This window comes from Haliotis rubra, unplaced genomic scaffold (genome assembly GCF_003918875.1).
Source record: "Haliotis rubra isolate DU_JTF1 unplaced genomic scaffold, ASM391887v1 Scf5, whole genome shotgun sequence".
Classification (NCBI taxonomy): Eukaryota; Metazoa; Mollusca; class Gastropoda; order Lepetellida; family Haliotidae; genus Haliotis; species Haliotis rubra.
In genome coordinates, this window is record NW_025767190.1 from 2,424,903 (window position 1) to 2,442,202 (window position 17,300).

Sequence of the window (17,300 nt, forward strand, 5' to 3'; positions counted from 1 at the left end):
TCTTCCACCTTCTGTTTCATGCTTGTTTATGTGTACCTTCTTATTTCTTGCCTAATTTGTGTGTTTTTTCACGCTTTTTTCGGCTCAGTGGGGGCAGCCATCTTGGTTGTTTACACGACTTTCCCACTTACTTGGGTGTGCCCATTCTTGTTGTAGGGGTGCTTCCATTTTTCTTCTGCAGGGGTTTTGTTTCTAGGTTTTTACGTTTCACATTTGTGTGTTACAGCTTTTTGTGTGCATGACCCGGCAGTTTTGTTGCATCTGCAAGGTGCAGAAGTCTGCCAAGGACCCACACCCCTGGTGCCCAGACTGTGCGACTGTTGCCTGTTCCATTGACGAGCGCTGTCACTTTTGTACTCCGCTGTCCGTCGCAGATTTCAAGGCCTACCTCAGCGCCAAGAAGAAACGCTTGTCACAACGGAAGAGGAAAATGTCTTCCCCTGTTTCTTCTGTGGACTCCCGGTCTTCTCCCCCTCGTACGCCGGTCGGACGCTCTTCTCCTGTGATAGATCAGCCGTCCACCCCTGCGCCTCGTTTGCTTACGCCTGAAGCCAAGTGCCCATCTGACGCCTTTGTTGACCTATCCCACCCGGACGCTTTGTCGCATCCGGAGGTTCAGAAGTTGCTTCGGACGCTCCTCTTGCCGGCAGCTGCCGGATCCCAAGCTAGCACCGTTCCAGCGCCGTTGCCTAGCTTTGTCCCTGCGCCGACGCCTGTGGCACTTGATTCTCCCGTTGCTGGCTTGTTGCTTCAACCAACGTCGATGCCTACGCCGGCGCCCATGCGGACGCCGGCGCCTATGCCGACGCCTGTACCGACGCCAGCGCCAGCGCCAACTCCGACGCCTTTGGCAGACTACCGTATCCCCAGGAAGGCTACGGTGTCTAGAGAGGAGGACCTACAACGTCAGTTAATGGAAGAGCGTTCCCGACGTCAGGACGCCGAGCTGCCAATCGCCGTGTCGCCGCCTCTGACTACAACGCCCCAGTCACGTGTGTATGCTCCAGACCAACAGTTACTGCTAGCAGACAGCATTCACACTCTGTTACGCAAACAAGCTATAGAGACAGTGCTAGACCCCCAACAGTCCCCAGGGTTCTATTCACCAATCTTCCTGGTTCCCAAGAAGGACTCAGTGACACTACGCATGATTCACAACATGGCAGTTTTCAACCACCTTTATCTTTCGGAACCGCCTCACTTCCGCATGGTGTCCCTGGAACAGCTACGAGCCAAGCTTCCACCCAGGGTCTGGTTGGCCAGCCTCGACCTTCAGGATGCCTACCTGCATGTGCCCATTTACCACCGTCACAGGAAGTACCTGAGGTTCTTTTTCAACGGGTCCCACTACCAGTGGAAAGTGCTTCCGTTTGGCATTTCCACAGCCCCATGGCTTTTTACTCGGATTACCTCGCCGATCACCCGGTTCCTCCATCTCAGGGGCATCGATTTCGACCCTTATATAGATGACTGTCTCATGAACCACCTCGACCCTCAGTTGCTTCGCAAACAGATGCACTTTGCCATTCATCTCTTGCAGCAACTGGGATGGATTATCAACATAGACAAATCCCACCTGGAGCCGTCCCAGGAACTGACGTTTATAGGAGGCTTATTCCTGACGCATTGCGACCTTGTCAGGATTTCGCTGGATCGCTGGAGAAAGATTGTCAGTTTCGCCAACCGAGGTCTATCTCAGCCGCTCGTGCTCAGGGAGTGGCAGTCCCTCTTAGGTCTCCTCACCTCAACCCAGGACTTGACGCTCAGAGGTCGGTTGATGCTTCGGCCGTTACAGCGCTTCCTGTTGCCTTACATCCAGGCGGACGACCTTCAGTTGAGGTTCCTTTTGCCCCTGCATCTCCACGCTTACCTCCGTTGGTGGACTGTCGAGTCGAATGTCTGCGCAGGAGTCTCCTTGACAGAGTTTGTTCACGATCACGAACTGTTCGTAGATGCGTCTCTTCAAGGTTGGGGTGCACACCTCTGCGACCAGACCACCTCGGGGCTGTGGTCCGCCCCCGAGCTAAGTTGGCACATCAACAACTTGGAGCTGCAAGCAGTCATTTTAGCGGTTCGACACTGGGTGCCTCTGTTGCGGAACACCAGGCTCCTGATAGCGTCGGACAATTCTACGGTGGTGTGGTTGATTCACAATCAGGGAACGATCAGGTCCAAACAGTTGTTGGAGCAGACTTTCCAGCTGGCCAGTCTCCTGGACAACAATGGCATCAGCGCCAGAGCCCGGCACATCCCAGGGTGCAAGAACGTTTTGGCAGACGCTCTCTCAAGGCCAGGCAAACCGTCTCCAACAGAGTGGATGCTACATCCAGAAGCTTTCAAACTTCTTTGTCACAGTCACGGCCGCCCTCTGATCGACCTGTTTGCGACTCGCTTCAACACACAACTTCCGTTGTACGTGTCTCCGATTCCAGATCCGGCGGCATGGGCAGTCGACGCCATGTCCTTGTCATGGGAGGGTCTGGACGTGTACGCCTTTCCACCACCAGTTCTGTTGCCAGCGGTAATAGCAAAGGTCAAGCGGACAGAGACGATTCGTCTGCTTTTGGTCGCGCCTTGGTGGCCAGCCAGAACCTGGTTCCCAGATCTGCGCCGTCTCGACGAAAGCAGTCCGCAACAGTTACCAGACTGGCCTCACCTGCTCAGGCATCCCCACAGTCGACAGTGGCATCCCGATCCGACTCGGTTTCATCTGTGCGGTTGGATCATCTGCAAAAGGCTGAAGGCCAAGGGCTTCTCCACGGGTGTCGCCAAGGTTATTGCTCGTGCTCATCGAGTCTCCACAAGATCACTCTATGATGATAAGTGGGTTTCTTTTGAGAAGTTTTGTGCACAGAAGTCCAAGGACCCGTTGAAAGCTTCTCCTCAGTTTATAGCAGAGTTCCTTCTTTTTCTTCGGAAGTCCCGGCGTCTCAAGGGCAACACTATAGGTACTTATTTATCGGCTCTTAACTCCGTTCTGGCGGTCAAGTGCGACAAAAAGATTTCCAAGGTGCCGGAACTCATCGCCGTCCTCAAAGCGTTTAAGCTGGAGGACCAGAAGGCAAAGCTCCGTCCTCCTGCTTGGGACCTTAACGTCGTTCTTCGGCATCTGAGAGGTCCCCCTTATGAGCCCTTGGACACGGCTTCATTTGAGAACCTCTCCAGGAAGACAGCCTTTCTCTTGGCCCTGGCCACAGCGGCTAGGGTTAGTGAGATCCACACATTGGATGTCACCAGGGTGCGTTTTGAGCAGTCACGGCATGGTCTTGTTCATCTCGGACTGCTTTGGGATTTCGTGGCTAAGAACCAGCTGCCGGGACAACCGGATAGGATCTTCTCCATCCCTCCTTTGTCTTCCATTCTAGGACCTCACGACGCTGAGGAACAGCTGCTGTGTCCGGTGAGGGCACTTAAGATATATATTGCCAAGTCATCTTCCAGGAGGCAGTCTCGTAAGAGATTGTTCATCCCGTTGTCTTCTGTGGCCAAAGGTGAAGTTAATAAGAATACGCTTGCGCTCTGGCTCCGTACTACCATCCTGACCGCCTACGATGTGCAAGATCTGCCTCGTCCTACAGCCAATAATCCGCACGAGATTAGGGCTCTGGCATCCACCATGGCTCTCCACAGAAACTGCACCGTTCCAGCCATCATGGAGGGTTGTTTTTGGAAGTCTTCTACTGTCTTCGCTAGTCATTACCTGCGGGATTTGGCCGTCGAGGACGTGGAAGGTCTTCAATCGTTTGGTCCACTGGTGGTTGCTCAGCAACTCACCCGTCCTACCGCCCATTAGGTAACTACTTTTTCTTACCTTCTGGTCTTCAGGTTAACTTACACCTTGGGTGTATTTGTTTTCCTTAGGGTTGCCTTTAGTTACTATCTGTCTCCGGTTCCAGGCGCCTCCTGCGACAGTCTGCCGATTCAGTAGTTTCTTCTGGTTTTCCCTTGGCATGTGGGTTTTTCTTGGGACGGTCCTCTGGAGCCCGACACCGCCGTCCTACTGTCGAATCCATATGCATAAGACCTAGGGTAAGGTAAGTTAAAAATTTATTAAAATCTAAATATTTTAGATATTTAAATACTTACCTTACCATAGGGCGGTAACTCCCTCCCAACGCTGGATGCTCCTGCCCTCTCTGGGCTCTTCGGACCTGGTCAGTAAAAGTGATTTTGGATGGATTTTGAGGGGAGATCACGTCACTTCCATTGCCTGTACACTCGTCGATACACGAGGTGGCCGTTCTAGAGAATGGCGAATCAACGACTGTCTGATCTCTTTAAGCGGAGCTTGAGGTAATATGCATAAGACCTATGGTAAGGTAAGTATTTAAATATCTAAAATATTTAGATTTTAATAATTTATTTGATATGAGTAGATCTCCAAAGGTCATGTGTTTTGTAAACGTTCATGTCATGTCTTATGTCATATTTCAGGTTTGGGTCCAATCTCCGAGAGTTTCTACTTCTAGAGTATGCCTCAACTTTAATGTCACATAAAAGGTTGGTGCAGTTCACTGAACTTGTCACGTCATAAAACACCATGATCTGAAGCATGTGTGTCTGCAAGCTACATGACTTGTAACTCAAATTTGAGTGTTATTCAGTTATACCTATTCAAATCGGGTTTTTTTGTAATAAAAGTGGCCATGGGTGTCCCAATCTACTTTAGTGCTGCAATTTGCTATGCAAAGTTGTGAGAGTCTGGCATGTATGGAACCTGGGGGTTCCTCAGTTTTTCATAACCCATATTTGTACAGTGGAGGAGCTTAGGTTCCATATATAATATTGATTTCATTCCTTGATTTTAGTTTATGGCAGGTTGGAGTGGACTATCTCGACTGCTGTCCAGTGTTTGGAAGGTAAGCTTACACTTTAGTAATGTTTGAGGAATCATTGTGAAGTTAAGCCCTGTTTTAAAAAATATATGGCTGTTCAGTATTGTAAAAGGGATATGCTTGGACTTCAGATAAAAAATGATTTCATGATGTCATTAATGATACATGATAGTGGATATAAATAGATATGGTTCCTGTTACAAACCGTTCCCCAGACATTATGTTAGGCACGATCGATATACGATGGCTTGTAATTGTGACTGATGCTTTGATGACTGCTGGAAGTTCCTTATCTCGTGCAGCTTGACTGTTTTCTTAGTATATTATACCCTGATATTATACATTTAGGCCTTTTAATCACTACTGGCCTCTGGTGTTTTACTGTGATAGACTTTCTGTTTTATGCCATCTCAGGGTGGCTCATATAATGTGAGAAATGATAATGCTATGATACAGGAGGCCCTCCTTAGTACATCAAGTACCTTGAGTTGTGTATAGAGTGAATTCCACTAAAGACAGAAGAAGGCTTATGTTAAAGATAGATGTTATGGTACGTTGTACTAGCTGATGTGTTTTCTGCTATAGAAGTACCTGGAGCTATATCTAGAGTATATTCCATTCAAGACGGAGGAAAGCTTGTTTGTTAAAGTGAGAAATATTGTGCTGCGTACTAACCAATTCTCCTTTCCACTACAGCAAGTACCTGGAGCTGTATATAGAGCGTATTCCCCTGGAGACTGAGAAGAAGGCCCAGAAAGTGCTTCACATCTGTGAGGAGAGAAACATGATGGACCAAGGTGAGGGCCTGGAGGAAGGTTTGGGGAGCTGATAGTTCTGTGACAAGTGTAGGACCTGAACAGTGGTCTAAACATATGTGTAGTATCGACAGTGCTGTCAAGAAAGGAGAGACAAGGAGGTCGTGTTTCACGCCCTTACACAACATGTTTAACAAGTCAGGAGAGCAATATGCTTCTTGCACAACTATGATAGTTGACAATGATGTGTGTTGAAAATCTGAAGATTTTATAATGTGATGACATCCAAATGCAGGATATATGGCTTTGACATGCTATAGTTTACTTTCATCACTATTGTTTAGTGTTGGGAAATGGTTAAAATCTCACAATTGATGATTGGTTCATTACAACCGATCAATCATTGAAAAAAATTGGTTAGCGAGATTTATCAAATTCTCCTGGTTATGTTTGTTAATGCACACAAATCTTTTAGAAAAAACATGTACTTCGGTGTTTTTTGCAAATTGCACAAAATGAATTTTACAAATTTCACATCTTTAAAGGAGGACTGGTATGTTAGGAACATAAATTTCCTGGAATCTTTAAGATAATTTCAATCATGACAAGGAACGAGCTTGTAGTACTTATGAAATGTAACAGACAAAACCAACCTTGTGAAAAATGTTGTTAATGCAAACAAGTGTGCCAAAATTGTTTGTGTTCGATTATGAGAAAACATGTTCGATTGCTTGGTCGTTTAGTCATTGCGACCAATCTTCGATTATTTCAATTAATCGGACCACCACTACTATTGTTTAATACTTAAATACCAGTCTTTCTGTCTATGCTTCAGCTCAGAGTATCTGTAAGCTGATGGGCATGAAAAGCTACCGGAACGGTCGTCTGGGTTCTGCCCTGTCCTGGTTCCTGCAGTCTAAGGTAAGCCATTTGTATTGGGTTCACTTGAAAACTTTGACCTGTCAAGGTTTTTTGTAATTCATTTGTGCTAGCATACTTTGGAACTGCTAGCAAAGTTTATGAGGTCTAATAGAATGTGATACTGTTTTAGGCTTGTTTGTTTCATGTCAGACTAGGATGTTAATTTCTGCAGCAGTAAGCTCTCTGTTTATGTCAGTATGAGTTTTTGTGATCAATTAGAAATAACAGATGAGTGTGGTAATGATGGGAGATGACAGTTTGCTTCATTGTTTTGACTGACAATGTCTGGTGATATGTTCATGAGTGTTTTACATTGTTGAACTGATTGCAGGACGTGGCAGCTGCTACAAGGTTGACAGAGAAGTAAGTATTGATTTCCCAGTAGTTACAACGGGGATAGTTCTACAGATACACAACTTCTTTATTACAATATTGCTGACGTTTTGGTGTAGATGCTAACACTGTTGTCAGTCAATGACATTGCTAGTATATACACCCAAACGTTACATTTATTGTAATAAAGAAGTTGTATATCCATATAACTATCCCTCCTTGTTCATCACACCGCTCAAAGAAGTTCTGGAAGTTACATCGGCATTGGTTCAGCTTCAGTCTAAACCTGATCGCTTGGCTGACTGCATTGTCTGAGTTTTCACCATGATACCACATGGATGTTGCTCATACTTTCTGTCTCTGGTTTACTTGATCCTGGCTGAATTATTTACAGGAGACTGTGATATAGCTACAATACTCAAGAAAAAAATATATTAGGTATCAAATCTAATGAGATGACCTCAAATTTCAAAACATGTTTCATGGAATGTTCACTCTGTCAAAACAACTGGTTAGTGTTTGTTACATTGCTATAGACTAATGTATCACTAATTTTGGTAGGAGTGACTCAGTTGTATTATACCACAAATGATTGTGTGAAGAGTTGGGTCCCTTAGCTGCCAGGATCTGCAGATTATGACCTTCGGTCTGTCTGCACAGCACATGAATATATTGGTTTGCCAAAATGTACATATATCTGAACTGTGTCACTTTTGGCTCCAATGACACTGTTGTACAACCAGTCCCCCACTATTTCCAGCGTCTGTCTCCATATTGCTAAAAAATACCAATGCTGACGTTTACTTGTAGCTATGTATCCTCATGTTTTCCTTCTAAACGGTTTGTCATTAGACTAGACAGACAGACTACTTGATCACCATTGGACATTTAATCCTTGTTCCAGATTTCTCCTGGAGTATGGTGAGAGGGGTCAGTTCTCGCACCTGGATCTCCTTGACAACCTTGGATCATCTATGTTACTTAGCAACAGACTGACATTTCTGGGTAAGAATCGCATCTTGTCTTATATGGAATAAACTTATGAAAAGTATCAGTTTTCAAATAACGAGAAGTTAACAATCGAAACAGGGTGAACATGAAATCAGTCCACAAATTTGGTATTTCGATGGAACAATGTTTTTGTTTTTCCAGGAAAATACAGAGAGTTCCAGAAACTTTATGAAGACCATGACTTCGATGGAGCTGGGTCTTTGTTACTCTCCCTCCTCTCTGCCAGACTCGCTCCGAAGAAGTGAGTTCAAAAGACCATAGCATCAGCTTTGTGGATATGTGGCCTTGTTCACAAACAGTACAATTAACATCTACATCCTCAAGGAATAAAGGCACATTCACATTTCATACATTTTCATGATTTGTAGTCTGGGAGGTATTTTTGTTATTGTGCAGGGGGTTCAAAAATCCCATCGCCCGACGCCCGGGACAAGTCAGTTTTCATTTCGGGCAACCAAATACTGGTATCTTACTTGTCCATGGGCTACTCTACTTACGGTTTCAAACTGCAAATAAACTTGGATTTTATTTCATATCTGCTCAAAATGTAGCTATTAAATTTTGCAATGATAATTAAGTAGAGTTATCCTTCTTTGCCATTTATCACTTCTCTATAAATAGTCCAGTGAACATTAACATCAAATACCATGTTGATTTATTCTTTCATAATTACATCATCATGATTATGTCATAAAAATCAGGGCAAGTGGAAAAATAGCCAGGACAAGTTACTTTCTTAAAGTCACTTGCCCTGTGGCAAGTGGATTTTAAAAAAGATTTTTGAACTCCTGCTGTGAAAAGCACATACTGATCTATTAGATATGCATTATCTTGTAACTGTAAACCAATGTTTACTGAATTCAGATTTAGCATTTCCAAACACACCTCATTTTACAGCTGTCTACCTGTAAATTCAGACCAGATGCCAGCTTATCAGATTCAGTTGATTACAGCTGCCTGATTTAGGATATGCCTTTATGGTTCAGGTGCCAGGAGTTTTGATCCTGTTTGAGTGGTTTGTTGTGGAATCTTTCAGTTTCTGGATCACGCTGCTGATGGATGCCATGCCTCTGCTGGAAGCACCAAAGGTGAGATAGATACAAGGGGCAGTCATTCAGAGATATAGGTGGTACTGTGGGCCAACTTCTATTCGGGTGTTGAGTTGTGTCCCTTTATCCTACCAGGATCTGCTTTTCATTGGTTTTAAACCATGTTTTTGCCACTTTCGACCTATAGTATTGTACATTATACCTAACAGTATTTTATGTACCTCTACTCTCATACACTACTATGCTCATGGTGATGGTATTTCTGTCTTTCAGTATTACTCAAAGCTGATTCTCTTGTCAACTGTAATTCAAATAGAACGACACATCTGATATGTAGTATATAAATTCAGTGCTAAGTTCGTGAACTCATTGTTTTACAAGCCCCTTCACTCACTTCCTTTAGCATTGTAGCCAGGAACCACAGCTCATAGTGACCTAAATCCCTGTTTGTGTGTTCAGGTGATCTTCAGCAGCAGCAAGACATATGAGATGATGCACTGTCTGGAGGAACTCACACAAGAGCTCATCAGGGGAGATAACTCCCAATACAGTACAGCAAAGGTAGGTTTGCGTTCCCAACAAAAGCACATTTATTGCAGTCTTAGGACAGATGTAAATGGAGTTAGGGATTATTTGGGAGATGTGACATGGCTTAACATTTTCAGTATGGCTTACAGATGGTGTAAATCATTTCATTCAGTCTCTGACTTAATAGATGTGAGTAGATCTTGCCAACATATTGTGGCTAGTATAGATAATGCATTGTCTATGGGCCACAATTCACTCAAGAGTCTGTTCTGTCCTCATTGTACACTCTCCTACGTTTATGGCAGATGTACTCCCATGAGGTGTGCCTTTGTTCATGATATAAGTCATTGGTTTGTCGGTACCATATTCAGTTTGCTAGTTGCCCTCAGGTAGCTGTTGTAGTACTGAGTCTTTGATAGTTATTAAGACGCTGAAAGTTGCCCTCTGGTAGCTGTTGTAGTACTGAGTCTTTGATAGTTATTAAGACGCTGAAAGTTGCCCTCTGGTAGCTGTTGTAGTACTGAAAGTTCGCCCTCTGGTAACTGTTGTAGTACTGAGTCTTTGATAGTTATTAAGAAGCTGAAAGTACACCAAGACGGGAAACTTTTGTGTGTAAAAACTCCCTTTCTGTTAAACGTGTCATGACCTCACCCCTTGCTCAGAACACATTTTAAGGCTGCTTCTTATCCTTTGATCAGGGCATGACCTACTTCTTGCCCCTTCCCTCAGGTTTCATGTCTCCCATGCAGTGCTATTAACTCTATAAACATAACAAAGGTGACATGACTCGGATGCCTTGTGTCTGTTGTAGGGTTTGACAGATGTGGAGAATGAGCGTCTGGAGCTGCTCCGACTAACGCTCACACGGAACCTGTCCCGAGCTATCATACATGAAGGCACCATCACGCCCTCCTGATGCCCACCACAGAGATGTTGGATAGACCTGTGTAATGTTCTTATTTGTATGTCCTGATAACTGTGGGGGACTCAGCAAGTGGCAGCATGGTAACAATGAAGGCCATGTGTTGACCGGAACTGATTCATCATGTGATCAGTAAATGTGTCTGGGACAGCTGTGGTATATCTAAGCATGGCGATATAACATCGTAAGCACCCATGATGACATTGTGTACAGAAGGGAAGTATGCGATACCTCAGCAATGTAAGGAGCCCATGCTGATGCAAGACATTGTGTCAGTGTGATAGTGTGGAGGTCGGACCAAAGATTAACAATGAGTGAGTGAGTGAGTTAAGTTTTACGCCGCTTTTAGCAATATTCCAGCAATATCACGGCGGGAGACACCATAAATGGGCTTCACAAATTGTACCCATGTGGGGAATCGAACCCGGGTCTTCGGCGTGACGAGGGAACGCTTTGACCACTAGGCTACCCCACCTCCCCGATTAACAATGATGACACGTAGTGACCTGAAGGGCCTCGTGTCATCCATCTGTGCTCATACATGTTCTGTATTAATGCTTATACATGTAATAAAATGTACAATAATTTTTATGATTCTGGTGTGTTTTCTTGCTACATATGATAGTTACATCATAGTTTGAAAAATAGCTTACTTGTCTTGCTGAAATCTTTTCATATATTATTATATATACATCTAAACGTTAATTAAGCACCACCCACTTTTTGCAGAAAAGTTCAACATTCAAATCATGAAAAGTGCAATTTCCTGTCTGACTCAATGTAAAGAGGATTGATTGTGCTAAAGGGATGTCCTGCACTATCACTACACAGAAAACGAAGCCGATGATTATCTTTGATACCAATTTATTGGAGTTATGCGAATAAGCGTCAAAACGACCATTTCATTAGGCCTGAAAAGTATCACTGTCCAGTCCATACTGGTATCTGCAATGTCAAACGTTCAACTTAAATATGCTTGTTGTCATCATGGCTATCTCAAGAAACTGTTTAGTCAGTATCGGGAGTATCCACCTCTAACACGAATCACATTTTCAAGACGCCTTCTCATGCTTGAAATGAGACGCCTGATTCTAAGCATCGGGATTCTCTGCCACTCCTCATTGAAGAGCCTGTTGCAGTTCATCCATATTCTGCACAGGAGGATCTCTGGTTCTCACTTGGCGCCCAAGATAATCCCATAAATGCTCTATGGGATTAAGATCCGGGCTTCTGGCTGGCCATGGAATAGTGTCAATAGCATTGTTCCTCAAATGATCGACTACTGCTCTGTACGATGATGAGGCCTGGCGTTATCATCCATGAACAGGGGCGACTGGCAAGTGTGTGATTGTCAAAATGGGGTATTAGGGCAACATCCAAGATGGCACGTTGATAACGTTGTCCGTTTAACGTTCCCGGTACTGTGATTAGGTCCAGCTTGCAGTCGTTAGGACACACAACCCACACCATCACTGAGCCACCGCCAAAGGGGACCGTTGGTTCAATCATTTCGGGTTATAAGCTTCATTGCGGCGGCCAGACACAGCTCATGGCCGTCAGTGGCGTGCAACAGGTAACGACTTTTCGTCCGACCAGTGGACTCTGCCAGTATCGGAGATTGTGGTTTTGCCTTAACCTGCACCACGCCAGGCGCTTCGCGCATGTGTCTGTCAGTGAGAAATGGGCGTCTGACTGGTCTACGTGCACGCAATCCTGCAGCTCTTAACCTCTTTGGGACGGTATTAGGTGGACAGTCTGGCCCCACTTTCGCCATTGTCTGGAGGTCTTCAGCATGGGTCATTGGATTGCGTCTGGCTAAGCGAATTAAGGCCCTGTCGTCACGAGCACTAGTTTTTCTTGGGCGTCCAGGTCTGGGTCGGTCTTTGGCGTCTCCAGTTTGCACGCGCTTTTCGTACCAGTCGGCTAACAATGGTGTGATTGAGATTCAAATTGATACCAATTTGGCGGCATGATAAACCGGTTTCATGCATGCCAATGATTCTCCATCGTAGGTTCTCGGATAGCCTACGTCTCGGCATGTTGTATTGGAACAGTACAATAACATCTGTTGCTTCAACGTTCAAATTTCAGCCACCAAGTATCAAACAACAATACTGTGTTTTCAGACGAAAGACCCCGTGCATGTGTATCGAGCACGTGCATCTTCTGTATTGCGCAGTTGATGTCTGCGATACGTGTGATGCACGGGCAATACAGGCATATAGCATACTGTGAAATTTCATTATCCTTACTTGACACTAATTGATAATATTTACTTTTGAATTTGGTGGTGCTTAATTAACGTTTAGCTGTATAGTTTTATGGCAGCAAAGTATTCTCATCTTCAGTGACAGGAAAACTCTCCACAATAATTCCTGAATGACATTTGTTGCACGATTTCATTTTGCATGCATTTGTTTTTAAATTATGAAATCTATTGTCTGGTCAGTGTTCCTGATGCTAGTCATTCTCATGAATGTGATAAAGCTGTGTTGTCAGCAGCCATGTAAAGAACTTTGTTTGTTTGACACAAACAGTAGACAGGAAGACAACAGAAAACGTTTGATGTAAAATGTTTAATTTCCTGTCAAAGCTCAATATTTAACAAAGATTGTATACATGAAAATGTGAAGATTACTAAGAAAAAGTTGCTTCATGTTACATTAGTAATATCTGTAGAATTAGCACATGTTAAAAAGTTCAAGATCTGAAAGAAAATCATACTGGATTAGGTCACATTTCTCTACTAAAGAATGGTTACATCAGAAGGATATATCAGCCTTAGTCTTGTAAATAATCTGGTGCAAGAGAGAGAATGTTGTATTATGACAGGCTCAACAATATTAGCTTCATCAATGCAACTGCCTGCACAGGATTAACAAAGCAGTGATCACAGACGCCATAAGCAAAAGGGATATAAGGGAAGTTGTCCAGGACAAATGTATCTTCTGGAGTCCTATTCAGGGCAACACTAACACCATCTGACTTTCATGTCTTCCAACCTCGTCTGTTTAATAGCAGTGATGGCTGCCATCAAAGCCTTTAGGGGAAAAAGAAGAGTAGGGAAAAGCTGGAGCATCACTTGCCAAGTGTTTTGAAGTCAAAAGGAGATTATATAAAAAATACTATGAGCACAATTTCCATTCCGTACAATTTTCTATATCCGTAAAGCATTCACATCATCTTGTGTCGGTCTCATCATAGTAATCAGGGTGTTAGCGCTCTGAGCATGCTTTGTTGCGTGAAGATTAGCGCATTATAAGACTTCTCATTATTATTATTATGATCATTTACTAACTTCTTCAACCATTATGATCACATTATCACTTTAATTACATATGTAGAAAACTTGATGAGGAAACAAAAACTACATACTGGTATATTTCATAAATGGACAAAACGAAATGGAACAAGAAAACTATTACACAAAATGAGCACATACACATACTTATGTAATAAAAGATCACCTGAAAAAGAACAATAGACAATGGATGAGATCAGAAGATACCATGTACATACCAACAGGCCTGGCTGACATCACCATGCTCAGTACTGGCCAGCATCGTATTTGCCTTGTAAAACTAACTGACATTTGAGGTAGACAACTACAAAATCTTAAAATAGTTCAAATGTGTATGGTTGCTTCAGCAGTAACTAAATATTGGACTGGTAATAAACCTTACCCTGAATGGTAACAAAAGTGAGGTAGACAACATAATCACTAATAGTTCAGCTGTGAATGGTTGCCTCAGCAGTGACTTCATATAAACGTATCTATTAAACCATGCTTAAGTGAATATACCTTCCAGGGTAGTTTGGTTATGTGGAACGTAGATGTCAAGTGCTTGAACACTCTGGGACACTGGTAGTTCTGTTACATGGATGTAAATAAGTAAAGTGCTCTCGTGTAGCTCTCTTATGTGGATGTAGTAAAGTTCTTGCACATTCTGGTATTATTCTTTCATATGGATGTAAAATGCTTGCCCATTCAGTATAATTGTTTGATACAGATGTAATGTGTGTGCACTCTCTAGTGTACTGTTATATGGATGTCAAACCACTGCACACTCTCTAGTGTACTGTTATATGGATGTCAAACCACTGCACGCTTAGTATAGTTTTGTAGTTTTTGTATATTGATGTAAAATACAGTGTTTGTACAGGGGAACATCAGTATGTCTAGGTTCAGTCCTTATGTTCACCAAGAAAAGGAAATATTTCAGAACAAGCTAGAAGTAGTTGAAGATGATGGACTGAAAACAAGCATTTAGGACATTAACAGCACGGAGATAAAATGACAGTATTTGATCAGACTTGTATAATTAAGTTTCTTCCTTAAAAATTTTTTAATTCAAACCTCCATGTAGGTTTTGGAAATACCTTCACATAACACTGAGGTTACTTTGATATTCATCTAACATAACACAGGTACCTGATGGAAAGAACACTGCATGCATCTCCAGATGGTTGTCCCTAAATCAGGATCTTGTAACACTCGGCAGTGGAAGATGTAGCTGAACAGGCAGTCAAACATCTCTTGCCATTGAATGATTACAAAGAAATGTGTCGTTAAATCAATTTAAGAATTTCCATATGAGTAGCTAAATGCGTTTCATCAAAAAATAAATTATTTCAAAAAGGAAAACATTGTTGACATTGCTTAATTATACTCCAGGTGTATATTTGATTTCATAATGCATGATAAATAAGTGCATATATATATACATATATAAACATACATCTATCAATAACAGTAAACGCATACTTCACAAACTATATAAGGTGCGAGTGGTTCAGCGAGTGTAATAAAGTTGAAGCAGAAATGTCTTGAGCTGAGATTTGAAAGAGGAAATAGGACCAAATTTCAGATTTTCAAGGAGATTGTTTCGTAGGGAGACTATAGTGTATGAAAATGTTCTTTCGCTGAAAAACTTTAACATGAAGAGACATACTTGTTTTAGACTGGAGAGTTCATTGACTGACTGACTGACTGAGTATGGTTTTTACGCCGTTTTTAGCAATATTCCAGCAATATCACGGCAGGGGACACCAGAAATGGGCTTTACAAATTGTACCCATATGGAGAGTTCATTGAGACTAAATTGGTAAACATTCACTGAGGTAGGCAAGTGCAATTTTCTTAAAACACTTTTAGGCATCTCACAGTTGACTTTGGCAGCAAGTAGCAGGCAGTGGAGCTTTTGTTTCTTATGTTGGGAGACATGATCACACTTGGAAGATCTGAATATATTACTGGCATTTGCACTCATAATTGCCCTTTGGTAACATTCACAAGGGGGCCGATACAAGAGACTTGGAAGATCTGAATATATTACTGGCATTTCCACTCATAATTGCCCTTTGGTAACATTCACAAGGGGGCCGATACAAGAGACTTGGAAGATCTGAATATATTACTGGCATTTGCACTCATAATTGCCCTTTGGTAACATTCACAAGGGGGCCGATACAAGAGACTTGGAAGATCTGAATATATTACTGGCATTTGCACTCATAATTGCCCTTTGGTAACATTCACAAGGGGGCCGATACAAGAGACTTGGAAGATCTGAATATATTACTGGCATTTGCACTCATAATTGCCCTTTGGTAACATTCACAAGGGGGCCGATACAAGAGACTTTGAAGATCTGAATTTATCATCCAAAACTGTGTTCCACAGGAGATATCGCTTGTGTGAGATCAAACGATATCTCCTAGGAGATATCATTTTGACAGTAGATTTTGTACAATGCCCTGACAATGCTATGACGTCATGTACTTGATGACGTCACAATGCTATGACATCGCTGCACTGCAAGTCTAATGGCAGTATCATGTTCAGAGATGTACATTTTTCATTGAAAATTAATGAAGAGTGATTTTGGATGATAAATAGAATCTCACCCTCGTGTCTTCTGATATCAAATATATCAACACTCGTTGATAAAGTAAAAATATCCTCGGCAAGCCTCGGATATTTGTAACTTTATCAACTCGTGTTGATATAATTGATATCAGCAGACACTTGGGTGAGATTCTCTATATATTACTGGCATTTGCACTCATAATTGCCCTTTGGTAACATTCACAAGATACAAGAGACATGATGAGAGACAATACAAGTTGTACTGCACAGGATTTTGTGAGATATGGCCAGATTTTCCTTTTATTCATGAGCTGTTTGCCACAGAATAGTCACATGAAGTCCGTAGTCAGCTGGTGGTATAGCTGCACACCCAGATTCTTCACCTTATCAGAATGAACAATGAAAATATCACCTGTATCAACATCTCTGCATTGGTGGATTTCATATTTGGGACTTACCACAATATATGCTGTTAAGTCCTGGCTAAGTTTCAATAGTTTTGATGTCAACCATTGCTTGACATCAAGAAAACAGCTTTCAATCTGGACTATACATTCTTCAGCACTGTCATTTGAGAAACCATCATACATCTGGGTATCATTAGCATACTAGTTTTGATTGACTTCAAACTTGTCAGCAATATTGTGTAGACATTATGCATATAACAGTACTGGTCCTGTGACAGAGCCTTGAGGGACGCCATGGTCAAGCTTGTAGGCAGAACTTTTTTATATCAGTCGCTAAGATAGTATCCAAACCCTGCTAGTGCGTTGTCAGTGATGCCCAGATCAAGATGCAGAGATCTTGCACAAATGGAATGCTTGACCATGTCTTCACAGTGTTAGTGCTGTCATTCGTCCATGATCCACAGCATGAAGGTGTCATTCCTGACCCTGATCAATGCAGTTTCTGAACTGTGTCAAACTTTATAAGCAGTCTGTAACTTCAAGGACAAGTCTTTCATTTCCAGATGCTTCATGAGATGAGTAGCAGCAGCTTTCTTTAGTAGTAATAAATACAGGATACTGGAGACTGTCCTATAAGTTATGAGAATGTCATTCAATCCTCCTGCATCAG

At 42.7% G+C, this 17,300-nt stretch overlaps 1 protein-coding gene and 1 long non-coding RNA gene across 2 annotated transcripts in view; one reads left to right on the forward strand and one right to left on the reverse strand.

Annotated features, from left to right (window-relative positions):
• The window catches only part of LOC124291699 (nuclear pore complex protein Nup85-like), a 33,497-nt gene extending 22,556 nt beyond the window's left edge, over positions 1–10,941 (forward strand). Inside the window, exons 13-22 of the mRNA XM_046728755.1 lie at positions 4,435–4,500; positions 4,809–4,859; positions 5,532–5,632; positions 6,426–6,511; positions 6,843–6,874; positions 7,749–7,849; positions 7,997–8,096; positions 8,892–8,943; positions 9,364–9,465; positions 10,244–10,941. Of these exons, the coding sequence (XP_046584711.1) occupies positions 4,435–4,500; positions 4,809–4,859; positions 5,532–5,632; positions 6,426–6,511; positions 6,843–6,874; positions 7,749–7,849; positions 7,997–8,096; positions 8,892–8,943; positions 9,364–9,465; positions 10,244–10,348 (796 nt within the window). The 3' untranslated portion in view covers positions 10,349–10,941. The remainder of the gene's footprint in view (positions 1–4,434; positions 4,501–4,808; positions 4,860–5,531; positions 5,633–6,425; positions 6,512–6,842; positions 6,875–7,748; positions 7,850–7,996; positions 8,097–8,891; positions 8,944–9,363; positions 9,466–10,243) is intronic.
• A 3,377-nt stretch (positions 10,942–14,318) lies between these two features.
• LOC124291725 lies at positions 14,319–15,925 on the reverse strand. The gene is made up of 2 exons (XR_006902268.1): positions 14,457–15,925; positions 14,319–14,421 (listed from the first exon to the last, which is right to left on the reverse strand). It is a non-coding gene; the product is annotated as an uncharacterized LOC124291725 (long non-coding RNA).
• Positions 15,926–17,300: the final 1,375 nt, after the last annotated feature.